General features: G+C 49.8%; 3 protein-coding genes across 6 annotated transcripts; 2 read left to right on the top strand and 1 right to left on the bottom strand.

Annotated features, from left to right (window-relative positions):
- Nucleotides 1–3577: 3577 nt before the first annotated feature.
- LOC120689170 (formin-like protein 3) lies at nucleotides 3578–4111 on the bottom strand. Its single transcript, XM_039971493.1, has one exon. The coding sequence runs from the start codon at nucleotides 4109–4111 to the stop codon at nucleotides 3578–3580; it is 534 nt and encodes a 177-aa protein (XP_039827427.1).
- A 281-nt stretch (nucleotides 4112–4392) lies between these two features.
- LOC120691243 (F-box protein At5g39250-like) lies at nucleotides 4393–7502 on the top strand. 4 transcript variants are annotated; one of them, XM_039974270.1, is made up of 4 exons: nucleotides 4442–4626; nucleotides 5189–5233; nucleotides 5349–5431; nucleotides 6519–7502. In XM_039974270.1, exon 4 carries the CDS (start codon nucleotides 6576–6578, stop codon nucleotides 7326–7328), a length of 753 nt encoding a protein of 250 aa, XP_039830204.1. In that variant the 5' UTR covers nucleotides 4442–4626; nucleotides 5189–5233; nucleotides 5349–5431; nucleotides 6519–6575; the 3' UTR covers nucleotides 7329–7502. The 4 variants fall into 4 exon arrangements, with proteins under 4 accessions (XP_039830202.1, XP_039830201.1, XP_039830204.1 ...); XM_039974269.1 differs by having other exon boundaries at nucleotides 5087–5233; XM_039974268.1 differs by lacking the exon at nucleotides 5349–5431 and having other exon boundaries at nucleotides 4393–4626.
- Nucleotides 7503–8006: 504 nt separating this feature from the next.
- Nucleotides 8007–8864, top strand: LOC120689169. Its single transcript, XM_039971492.1, has one exon. The coding sequence runs from the start codon at nucleotides 8007–8009 to the stop codon at nucleotides 8862–8864; it is 858 nt and encodes a 285-aa protein (XP_039827426.1).
- The last annotated feature ends 4226 nt before the right edge of the window (nucleotides 8865–13090 follow it).

Raw genomic sequence — 13090 nt, 5'->3', positions numbered from 1 at the left:
TTTGAAACATATATTATTTCACAAGCTAAAATTATTACTTAAACATATATTCCATTTCTCCTTGGCAATATCTTCTCAAGATCAAATAATAAAGATTTCACATATGTTGTTTGTGGTCGCCTAGTACCTTATTTATAAATTATGTTAGTTGTTACATAGCTAGCATATAAAATATCTATCAATGTGATATTTTTCTCCCCTATATGATTTAAAGTGTTGCATGATATATTTTCTAATACTTAGTAGAAGAAGAATTTTTAGCTGTGTGCGTTGCTATGGGTGATACTGTGAAGCATTTATTAATTGTATCGGTTTAATATCATCATGATATACATGACAATATCTGATTCAAAATCCTTTCAAATAAAGTTTTGACCTCTAGAATTTCTTAACACTTTCGTACATGCCACACATCCCCTTCCTCAAAAATTCTCCCTATCCTTCACGATGTTGGTTGTTGCGACGTTGACTTTAGCAATGACGAGGGTACCTACCAAATTAGCTTGCTGCCCGTCCCAATACTATGAGCTGATGACGTGCTAACTTACACCTGCAGACCTGCAGATTATTCACGATTCACCCTTATCCCTATATAAGGTTAGAAGAAAAGCTTAAGAATTATGAGCTATTTATATTTAGCATGCTAAATTCTCAATTCAAGCTAAGCTATATTTAGAATCAAGCCAAACTTCGACCTAACCTGGAGCTCACAAGCTCAAGACCCGAGCTTGAGGTATTCGTTGAAGGTCGAGTATTTTAGTTTTGTGTGGTATGTGGATGCACCCTAATACCTCTATTAATTAATTTTTCAACCATAAAAAATTAAAATAATATAGATGGTGGCGAGTCTTGCATTAGCTAGCAAGCTACTCCCTCCATTCTCTTTTGATAGCCCTATTTCACCTTGATACAATGACCAAGTAAAACAACCTTACTTATCATATAATAAATACAACAAAGACTTTTTAGTTGGTCCTCCAATGTTTTATCTGGAAACTCCTCGTTACTAGTGTTATTTATTACTATAGCTTATCGCAATAGCAAATAGGACATCATTTGAGAATAGTTTAGTTTTTGAAATAGGATTATCAAAAGAGAATGGAGGGAGTACTGTGTTGCACAAGCTAAAATAGGTACAAAATTATACTTACTCTATTTTATTTTGATAGTTCTATTTCATCTTGTATCAAGATCAAGGAGAAGAGCCTTGTTTATTATCTTATTAAGTCATTTTGCGTGGAAATCGAACGAGCATCTATACTATTCCCAAGATGTCAACTTGTATGCGACTATCAAAATAGAATTCAATTTTAGAGATAGGACTATTAAAAGAAAATAGATGGAATAAAGCTAAATATTCAAATATGCTTCTCATTCCATTTATTTATCAAATTAAATTTGTCAATTAGCCCAATCTCAATGCATAGCTTCATTGCACTATTACGAAGACTATAAACTTGGTAACCAAATTGGACGAGTGTTATGGAGATAAAACTTCTCTCACATCCATGAAACTCTCCCTTGTCTCTCCTTGTAGTGTTCCTGCCATATCAGCAAATTTGTTGATGTGGCGTAACATTTAATGTCATGAAATTTGTACTAAAACTGCCATTTAATCAATATTGCTGTCGTGAAGTTGTTCTGTTGTGATTTTCATAAAAGTTAAAGGTGTTTGGAACGTAGGAATGAAAAACATAGGAACGGGTAAAAAATTGCAGGGATCATATGGAGTAAGTTGTGGAAAACTACAGAGTTTCAAAACACAGAAATGGAAAGTTTAGATCATTTGGATCGGAGAAAAATATAAAACCTTTGCAAATGCTAATGAAACAATATTCCAGCAATCCACTCTATTAAACAGGTTTACTTATTTCTGGCTTAAATCTCCTCTTCGTTTCTTCTTTTCTTTCTCCCATAATAATCACATCCTTTCTCATCTCTTTTAATTATTCTTATTTTTTTAAAAAAAATTAGATCAACCTCGGCTCGGGATCCTCCAGCTTCAGGGCGTGTTTGGTTGAGCTGTGGCTTTTGAAAAAGCTACTGTGAGCTGTGGGCTGTGGAAAAGCAGCTGTGAAAAACCAGCTCTGGGAAAAGCAGAAGACCGTTTGGTTGGAGAGCTGTGTGTCGGGTACCACAATTAGGGGCACCCTAATCCAGGGACTAAATCGCCCTCAAAATGCAAAACGCAATCAGAGAATCGGGCCCACAACGCCCAAATCCTCTCCAAACCCCAAAGAGGCCCAATGCTCACTCAGCCTACGGCCCAGCTCCACGGTACAGCCCAACTGAGGCCCCCTCGAACCCGTGGAGCGATCTCCGCTTCGCTCGAGGCCTCCCCGCCGAGGCCCTCAACAGAGCACCACATCTCCGCCTCGCTCGAGGGTAGCGGACCTACCCTCGGAAGAGCAGGCCAACTCCGCCTCGGCCGAGCCCTCCGCAGGGCCTCGGCTCGGGGGGAAACTCCGCCTCGCTCGAGGCTACCCCTCGGCAGTTGGAACTAGCAACTCATCTGCTCACCGACCCGTCTGACAAGAGCATTAACTGCCACCACTCCGCCGCAGAGTGCGGAGTCAAATGGCGTTAGGCCACCATGCCGCACAGTGGCTGTGACCGAAGTCCCCTCCGCCAACTCCGGTCACCGCTCCGCCATCCCAGCACTGCAACAACACTGTGGGAACCTGCGACGCTCTGTGCGGACGTGCCTGGCACTGCTCCCGCCACTGTGCTGCCTACTCCGCGTACTTTCTCCGCTGCGGAACCCTCGGACGGCATGGGCGCGACCCTTGAACGCGGCCTGGGCCTTGACTGGAGCAAGACCCCCGCCTGAAGGACCCTCGGCGCTCTTCCACGCCACGCCTAGAGGACAGTACCCTCCACAGCAACCACCACGACGCCCACAGGAGCTATCAGGACGCCGGCGCGATCTCTGCAAGGCCAGGACATCGCCCAGGACGACTGCACGCCCGGCGCCATGATCTCCAGTGCCACACAGTGTACTTTCTACAGTAGACTTCCACTGCGCACCCCCAATTCGGGGAGAAGACGACGACTTCTAACCCCCTCCGTACATGTACTCCGCCCTCCTTGTGTCTATAAAAAGAGGAGGCGGACCTCTCATCCGCTCAGAGACTCACGACCAACTCCTTAGCTTCACTCGCTCACTCTCTCGATATTGGCACTCGCCTCAATCACTTAGCAGAGACCTGGGAGCTTCCCTCCCTCTCTCGCCTCGCTTGTACCCCCTACTACAAACATCCCGGTGCAAGATAGTACAGTGCACTCGCACACCCCCTTTGCTGGACGTACGACCCCGCGGCCGGAACCAGGATAAACCCGTGTGTTACTGTGTTGCCTCTTGCATCAACCATTTAGGACGAGGGATCACGCAGCATCTTCACTAGTTGGTGCCGGACCGCCGGGTCAGGACACCGACACTGTGGCTTTTGAGAAACCTGTTAAGCGGACCCACATGTCATCCAGAGTTTTTCTTACCCAACTTTCTCCTCTCACTGACGGGCGGATCCCACTCAATTCTCTCCTTCTGACTAACAAGCGGGCCCCACTGGCCCACACATCAGCATCGTCTCTCCTCCCGTGTGCCGGCGGAGCTCCTTCGCTCCACGTCGGCCAAAGCGCAGCCCCTTGGCAGCTCGCACTCGGGCGGACCCTGCACCGGCAGCGCAGGCACGGCGAAGCTCGCCTCGGGGGGCGCAGCCTGCGGTGGCGGCCGGCGTGTGGCGGAGCTCGCCTCTAGGGGCGGAGCCCGCGGCGGCGGCCAGCGCGCGGCGGAGGCCGGCGCGCGGAGGAGCTCGCCTCGGTGAGCAGAGGTCGCGGCTGCGACCAGCGGGGGGGGCGGAATTCGCCCTGGGGGCAGAGCCTGTGGCGGCGGCCGGCGCGTGGCGGAGCACCCCCCCGGGGGGCGGAGCCCGTGGCGGCGGCAGCACGCGGGGATGGGCGGAGGTCGCGGCGGCGGCCGGCGGGGGGCGGAGCTCGCCCCAGTGGGCAGAGCCCGTGGTGGCGGCCGGCGCGCGGCGGAGCCCGCGGCAGCGGCAACACGCGGGGAGTTGGGCGGAGTCAAATCAGGACTGGTCAGACGGCGGCCGGCCATGAGCGAAGGGGCGGTGGCGGAGGGTGGAGGCACGGTGCGATGGAAGGAGTTGGGGGAGGCGATGGAGAAGAAAAGAACGAATCGGTATCCATCATAACCGATGGTAGGTGGGTAAATATTTGATGCAAAAGAAGCTGAAAATAGGAGGTGGAGATGCTTTCACTTTGTACTAGAGCAAAAGTAGTTTTTGGGTTGAAGTAGTTATGGCTTTTAAGCTTTTTAGTTGACTTTTGACTTTTGTAAAAATAAAAACAGGTTCAAAAGCCCAACAAAAGCACTTTGGTGGCAGGCTCACTCCAGCTCGGCTCATTCTCGCCCTTCCGGCTCCCGCTCAGGGCTCGGCCGCTCAGGGCTGCCTCAGGTTCATCTGCTCCCTCTGTTTCTTTCCCATCTCTCGGACTCTCTCCTCGCTTGCTCTTCCTTCCCCGGCGGCGACGACTGGGCCAGCGGCGGCGCCATATGTCCTGACTTCGCAGTTCGCCCAGCCTTTTGCCGGCGATGAGCGCATCCTCCAGGTATGCCCGCCCCCTCTCTTTCCTTCTGCCCTCTCTTTCCTTCTGCTGTGCGAGACGGAGCACCCCAAACCCTAACAAAACTATTTGTATTCGGATCTGAATCCAGTTACAATATATCACCTACTAACTTCGATTTCGTTTGCAAGAATCATCGAGTGTACATCTGTTCACCCATGTTCTATGCTGGGTCAGCCCCTGTGCCATAGTTCCTGCTCCATTTTTAATTAATGTAGGCTTATTTTGATTTGACTAAATATAATACTCTACAACCTTTTTTCACCAATTAGTCATATTTGGCATGTTTAGGACAAAAGCTGCTTTGGTAGATTCCGATTCTAAGGAATTTAAAGATGGTGTTGATTCTGTAACAATTGGCATTGTATTGAAAGAGAAATTTAAGGTCAAAAGTGAAAATCTACTTTTGAAGACTCTCATGAAAAAATATGTCTTCCATTGATAGATGGATCGAGTAATAAACTGGTCGCCATATTCACCAAGTGATATCACTTGCAAAGTGAAATGCTTCTGCTACCTCGAGTGATGTATCTTGATGTTCATGCAGGAGATAGCGAAAGCTTGGATATTTTGCATACACACAGAATCTTCTGTAAGTTCTTACATTTTCTGAATTCTTGATCCAACATTGGACTATACTGGCGAATGTAAACCTTGCATTCCTCTTCTTTCTTGTTTTAACTTCTCTTCCCCCCATTGTGCAATAGTTTTCTTTGATGAATTCATGGAAGGGTGATGCACATTTCCTGAAGATATCCCTTGTTTATTTTCAGAGCTGCCATGCTTAGTGGTTAGTAAGAATTATGACTTATGGGGTAGAGCTTGTGTTCGTTGATGGGGTCTGTGCTTGTGAGTAAATCTGCACTTATACAGATTAGTCACACACTCAAAAGGGAAAAAGGAATGATTTGCTTCATACTGAACTAAAAGGGCATGATATTGTGATACTGAGAATGATTTCCCAACAGCATTGATAAGACTGTGTTCTTTACTTGATTTTGAACTTCTACCTCCATGGTGCCATAGTGGACATCAGTTTGGTGCTCTGTCCAAATCGTTTTGTCCCTAACATCTAGTTGTGGTGATGGTTCAGGCATTCCTATTACCCCCCTCCCAACCATCAGACCACATGATTCTTTTTTTAATAGATCCAGAACATTTCTGGCATTTATTAACACTAAGTAGAAGAGATGATTATAGGCGCCAGAGGTTCCCATAGTTTTCCCTGCTAAGGCGCATGGTGTGAACAGGGGGAACATCATACGAGCTCCCACCAAAGAATAGAAATAAACATACAACTCGCTTAAGTTGGAAACAACTAGAGCCTCAAGGAGTCAAGTTGCTTTGCACCACCAAAATTCCACAATCTTGCTTCATCCTGAATTTCAGAGATCATCCATGCCGTTATCTTTCTTGTCTTTTGGAAACACAAGTTTTTCTTTTCTACCAAAGGCTTGAAATGACTAGGATAGTGATTGAGCGAATTCCTTTTGTGTACGTATACAAGGAATCCCCAGCAACCGCTGCTATGTTAGTTGTTGGTGGCTAGGAAGGATGGATCAAGGCTCTGTCAAGGAACTATTACTTTTTCTTGTGGTTGTAATCCGGGCCTGTGTAGTTAACCATAACTTCTGGTGAACCTTATGTTTCATGGCATGGAATGTGAATACTATTCCTACCGGGACTATGTATAAACCACAACCAGTGTTCGATGCACTGTGAAGTGTTATTCTATGTTGTCATCTTTCTGCAATTAATGAGTATATTACTGTGAAAATGAAGAATTGAATATAGGAGTACTTTGAACATAGTATTTTTTTTGACACTTTAATTGGTGATAGGAATGTCTTAATGCATCTTTTGTTTTTTGTTTCCAGAATCCTGCATCCTGGAGGTGCCAAGGATATTCCATTTCCTTCAATTCTTGGATAGGAATGGACAATGAATTTCATGATGAAGTTCTCAAGTCTGTTTTCCCATTATTGGATGGGAAAGATCTAGTATTTTGCATGCTTGTGTGCCGTCAGTGGCGCGAAATAGCGAAGGATGATTACTTCTGGAAATGCATTTGCTCACGGAAGTGGCCGTCCATTTGCAAACAGCCTCCTTCTGACGCAAACTATCAGAGGCTTTATTTAACCTTCTCCCAGCCACAGAAGATGCATAACCTTCCTGTACCAAAGCTCACATTTGAGGATCTTGTTTTTTATATTGATATGTGGCTTGAAGGATCCATCATTTTTTCTCAAGCAATTTCAGGTTGCACCCTTCGAGCAGGCCTACAGTGCGCACCTGGTGGCATTCCAGATATACTTGCAGCACATTTGAAGTCTGTAGACTGCATCCTGATGTTGGAAGTTGAACCCAAGCTATCAGTCCCTATGGGGCCAGCCATTACTGTATCTGTTCTTGTCCACCGCAAGGATTCCAATAAGATGGCTTGCATCATTAACAAGTCGACCTTTGATTACATTGATAGTAATGCTGCTCGTGCACTGGCTTATGAATATCTCAGGTTTTCACCCAGAAACCCATTCATATCAGACATCCGGGCATGGATGTCCTTGCTTTTCCTGTACAAAGGAGCAAACGTCATTGAGGTATTTGGTATTGAGCTCGATTTCTGTGACGCAGCAAAGTCAGAAACTGAAATCCTATGGCTTTTGGATATGCTTGATTGGAAATAGAAGGGTCCCCCCCCCCCCCCCCCTTGTGACTCGATGATCGACACATGTAAAGAATGTTCATGATTAGTTGATCTTTTCCTGTTGGGAGCATGTATACTACTGAACTGTAATGTTCTGGAAATTGGAATAAGTGGCATCTGCCACTCCTTGTGCTAGCTGTGCGCTGTTGTTTCATAGCTTCTTTCCCTGAAATTATTGCTCATCTTCACAGGGTACAGCTGTTTCTTAGTTTCTCTCCCCAGAAACTGTTGCTCATCTTCACACCTTCTGTTAGACAGATTCTGTATATACTTGTGTGTGGGTCCTGTGCTAGGCATGTAAGCCGGCCGGCCCTTTGTTTGGTTAGGGAGATATGGTTAGTTAGAGTCCTGAGTAGATTTGGTTTCGGAGTTTCCTTTAGCCCCAAGCTATTCTTAACCCTATATATGTAACATGTGTATCTCCCAATTAATCAAGCAATTATTCCACACAAATTACATCTCTTACATGTGTATCTCCCAATTAATCAAGCAATTATTCCACACAAATTACATCTCTTTCATGGTATCACGAGACTAGGTTTTCTCCTTCCGTTGCTGGCGCCGCTGTACGCGCGCCCCACCTCATCGGCGCTGCTCCTAGCGCGCCTCTGCGCTGCCCGCCGGCGCTGCACTTTGCGCGCCCGCCCGGCCTAGCGCCATGACTTTTGGCGACGATGACGCCGCCAAACCTGCTGCCGACGCTGACACTGCACGCGACGAGGAAGCACGCGTAGCCGAGGCAGCCCGAGCTGCTGCTCTGGCCCGCGCCGAGGAAGCTGAGCGGGAGGCCGCCTCCGCTCAGGCCGATCTCGACGCCGCCACCGCTCGTCTCCGTGCCGCGCAGGAGCGCGCTGCTGCCGAACGTGCCGCGGCCGCGCCCTCCAAGGAAGATGACGCCGACGCCTTCCACCATGGTGAAGACGACATCGACCTCCAGGCTGCTCTTCTCCAACAGGAGGCCGCCGTCCTCCTCAATCTCCATGCGCAAGCTGTCTCTGTCCAGAACATCCGGACTCTCGTCCCGCTGCTCCTGGATGTCAACTCCACCTTCTACGCCCGCTGGAAGGAGTCCTTCCTTGACGTCCTCGGAAAGTACTCGCTGGAACGCCATGTTGTCTCCGATGCCGTCGCCCCTGCTTCTCCTTCCTGGGTGCGGATGAATTGTGTCGTCCGCACCTGGCTGCTCGGCGCCATCTCCGACGATCTCGCCGACTCTGTCTCCGAGCGCGGCGGCTCCGCTCGTGCGATCTGGCTCGCCATCGAGTCCCAATTCCTTGGGAACTGTACCACTCGAGCTCTCTACGCCGACCAAGAGTTCCGGGCCTTTTCCCAAGGCGATCTCTCTGTCATCGACTACTGCCGCCGCTTCAAACGCATGACGGAAGATCTTCGGGACCTCGGCCAACCGATCTCCGAGGAGACGCTCGTCCTCAACATCATCCGTGGGCTCAATGAGCGCTTCAGCGCCCTTGGTCTTCATCTTCGCCGCAGCACCCCTCTCCCTTCCTTCCTCTAGGTGCGCGACGACCTTCGTCTCGAGTAGCTGACCATGGCCAAAGCTCCCCCCGCCGCTGCCCTCACCGCCCTCTCCGGCTCCAGCACCGGCGGCTCTGGCGGATCCAAGCCACCCACCCCAGCACCGCCTCGACCACCCCAGCAGCAGGACTCCTCCCCAAAGACGCCACAGCAGTCGGCGTCCAACTCCGGGGGCGGCGGCTTCCAGCGCGGCAAGCGCGACGGCAAGCGCTTCAACAAAGGCGGCGGCGACGGGGGTTCCTCCGCTGGCGGCGCCTCCGGCAACGCATCTGGCGGTGGCTCCTCCTCCCCTGCGACGGCTCCACCGACCGGCACCAGCTTCTATAACCCGTGGACCGGCGCGATCTACATGTGGCTGGGTCCACGGGCCCCAATGCCTCCGCGGGCCGCTCCTCCAGCTCAACACCAGACCTACATCGCCGGCCCACCTGGCCAATGGGCTGGCCAGTGGGGTGTTCCCTCCCCTGTTGCGCCTCTGTCTCCGGGCTGGGATCAGCAGGCCCTAGCGGCCCAATTCCATACCATGTCGCTCCAACAGCCGCCGCAACAAGATTGGTATTTTGATACCGGTGCTACCACTCATATGGCTTCCAATGCTGGTATACTCTCGACCTCCACTATTCCTTCTAGTCACTCTCCTTCATCTATCATCGTTGGCAATGGGAATCTCCTTCCCGTGGTCTCCACCGGTAGTACTGTCCTTCCACATAACCTCCATCTTAATAAAGTTTTGGTTTCTCCTAACCTTATTAAGAATCTTATTTCCGTTCGTCAATTCACTATCGACAATAACTGCACTGTGGAATTTGACCCCTTTGGTTGCTCTGTGAAGGATCTTTCCACTCGGAACGAGATCGTCAGATGTAACAGCTCCGGACCTCTCTATCCGTTGCAGCTTCCGGCATCCGCCCTCCTAGCATCTAGCACCTCCTCGCTTTGGCATCAGCGTCTCGGGCACCCTGGTCATGAAGTTTTGTCTAGATTAGCACACTCTTCCGCCATTCGCTGTAATAAAAGTGCTAGCAACTCTATTTGTCATGCGTGTCAACTTGGTCGTCATGTTCGTCTTCCCTTTCATATGTCATCATCCCGCGCCTCGCGCCCCTTTGAGTTAATACATTGTGATCTCTGGACCTCGCCAGTTACTAGCGTCTCGGGTCATAAATATTACCTCGTTATTCTTGATGATTTTTCTCACTATTTATGGACCTTCCCTCTCCGCCTTAAGTCTGACACCTTCTCCACCTTGTCTGATTTCTTTTCCTATGTGCGCACACAATTTAACACCAGTGTGCAGGGCCTTCAGTGTGACAATGGCAGGGAGTTTGATAACTCCAGCTCGCGCATCTTCTTCCTTGCCAATGGCGTTCGTCTGCGCATGTCCTGCCCCCATACTTCACCACAGAATGGTAAGGCTGAACGCATTATTCGTTCCATTAATAATGCCGTTCGCTCCCTTCTGTTTCAGGCTAGCATCCCCCCCCAGGTTTTGGGCTGCCGCACTTAACACTGCTACATATCTCCTGAATATTCTACCCACCAAGAAGCTCGATTTTTCTACTCCACATCTCTCCCTCTTTGGGACACCACCGTCATATGACCACCTGCGTGTCTTTGGGTGTAAGTGCTACCCTAACCTTTCTGCCACCGCCACAAATAAACTCGCTCCTCGTTCCGCCTTGTGTGTATTCCTTGGCTATTCTCCTCATCACAAGGGCTATCTCTGTCTTGACCGTCATACTAATCGGATCATCATCTCTCGCCATGTGATTTTTGAGGAGACTTCCTTTCCCTTTGCGGAAACACCTCCCTCTCCCTCACGTGCGGATTTCGATTTTTTGGACGAGTTCACTAATCCGGTGGTTGTTCCTTTTCCACCATCACCGCATTTGCTGCCTGCAGGTACTACCGTAAGCAACATGCAGTCCCGCATGGTTGCTACCCTTCCCAGCGATGTACCTCCTACGCCACCTGCGGTCCCTGCACCAGCTGCGCCACGAGCGGCCCCGACGTCTCCCGCTGCGCCACGCGCGGCCTCGACGCCCTTTGCTGCGCCACGCGCGGCCTCGACCCCCCTGCTGCGCCACGCGCGGCCACGACGCCCTCTGTTGCGCCATGCGTGGCTTCTTCACCGAGTTCAGCTGCGCCATGCGCGGCACCGTCGCCACCGACGGCTTCATCCTCCCCCAGTGGTCCTGATGCTGCACAGCCACTGGGACGCTTTGGCTTGGTGTACTCCCAGCGCCCCGCGACTACACCTGCTACTCCCCTCCCTCGTGGCGCCGTCCGAGTCAACCCTGTGACCAACCAGCATGCCATGGTCACTAGAGCCAAGCGTGGTATTCGCCTGCCGGCTCTGTATCATGCGGCGCCCTTATCGCCGATTCCTCGGACGTATCGTGCCGCCCTCGCTGATCCCAATTGGCGTGCTGCAATGGAAGCTGAGTACTCTGCCCTCCTGTCTAATAATACATGGGATCTTCTTCCTCGACCATCTCAGTGTAATGTTGTCACCGGCAAGTGGATTTTCAAGCATAAATTCAAGACTGATGGATCCTTTGAGCGCTATAAAGCTCGTTGGGTACTTTGTGGATTCACTCAGCGTCCTGGAATTGATTTTGCTGAAACCTTCAGTCCGGTGGTCAAGCCTGCTACAGTTCGGACGGTTCTATCTCTGGCTCTGTCACGCTCCTGGCCTGTTCATCAGCTTGATGTCAACAATGATTTCTTGCAAGGCAATCTGTCTGAGACGGTCTATTGCGCTCAGCCTTCTGGATTCGAGGACTCCGCACATCCAGATTATGTGTGCCGGCTTAATCGCTCACTTTATGGTCTTAAGCAGGCGCCTCGTGCATGGTACAGTCGGTTTGCTTCACATCTTCTGCAGCTTGGTTTTGTCGAAGCTAAGTCAGACACTTCTTTGTTCATCTACCATCGTGGCGAAGATGTGATCTATCTTTTGCTGTATGTTGATGATATTGTCTTGACGGCTTCCTCCGCTGATCTTCTGAGGCGCACCATCACCTCTCTCCAACAGGAATTCTCACTGAAGGATCTTGGCGCCCTTCATCAGTTCCTTGGCATGCAGGTTCAACGAGTGGGTTCAAATCTCTTTCTATCTCAACGGCAGTACATGATTGAGATCCTTGAGCGGGCTGGCATGGCAGATTGCAAGCCCTGTGCGACTCCTGTAGACCTGAATCCCAAGTTGTCAGCTGATGGTGCTCCTGTTTCAGATCCCACAGATTTTCGCAGTCTTGCTGGTGCCCTCTAGTATCTTACTTTCACTAGGCCAGATATCTCTTATGCAGTTCAGCAAGTCTATCTTCACATGCATGATCCCCGAGAGCCTCATCTCACTGCTCTGAAGCGCATTCTGCGTTACGTCCGTGGCACATTACATATGGGTTTGTTCCTGCGCCCCTCTTCTCAGTCAGATTTGGTGGTCTACTCTGATGCTGATTGGGCTGGCTGTCCAGATACACGCAAGTCTACCTCAGGCTATACGGTTTTCCTTGGTGATAATCTGATCTCCTGGTCGTCCAAGCGTCAGAACACTGTTCCTCGCTCCAGTGCAGAGGCTGAGTATCGAGCTATCGCTAATGCAGTTGCTGAAGCCACCTGGTTACGCCAACTCCTGTCTGAGCTGCACACTCCTTTGCGCAAGACAACCTTGGTGTACTGCGACAACATCAGTGCTGTCTATATGTCCTCCAATCCCGTTCAGCATCAGCGCACCAAACATGTGGAGATCGATCTTCATTTCGTTCGGGAGCGTGTTGCACTTGGTGATGTGCGTGTTCTTCATGTCCCGACGACATCTCAGTTCGCCGACATCTTCATCAAGGGGTTGCCTTCATCCGTCTTCACGGAATTTAGGTCCAGTCTTAATGTTCGGTGACTCGACGATTTGACTGCGGGGGCGTGTTAGACAGATTCTGTATATACTTGTGTGTGGGTCTTGCGCTAGGCATGTATAAGCCGGCCGGCCCTGTGTTTGGTTAGGGAGATATGGTTAGTTAGAGTCCTGAATAGATTTGGTTTCGGGGTTTCCTTTAACCCCAAGCTATTCTCAGCCCTATATATGTAACATGTGTATCTCCCAATTAATCAAGCAATTATTCCACACAAATTACATCTCTTTCACCTTCCTTGCAAATGTTCGAAACATATCTTGAGTTAGGTGACCAGCTTCTTTACTATGTC

Source organism: Panicum virgatum, chromosome 9N, assembly GCF_016808335.1.
Source record: "Panicum virgatum strain AP13 chromosome 9N, P.virgatum_v5, whole genome shotgun sequence".
Classification (NCBI taxonomy): Eukaryota; Viridiplantae; Streptophyta; class Magnoliopsida; order Poales; family Poaceae; genus Panicum; species Panicum virgatum.
Note: the sequence above shows the minus strand (reverse complement) of the source record. Positions and strands in the feature narration are given on the sequence as shown.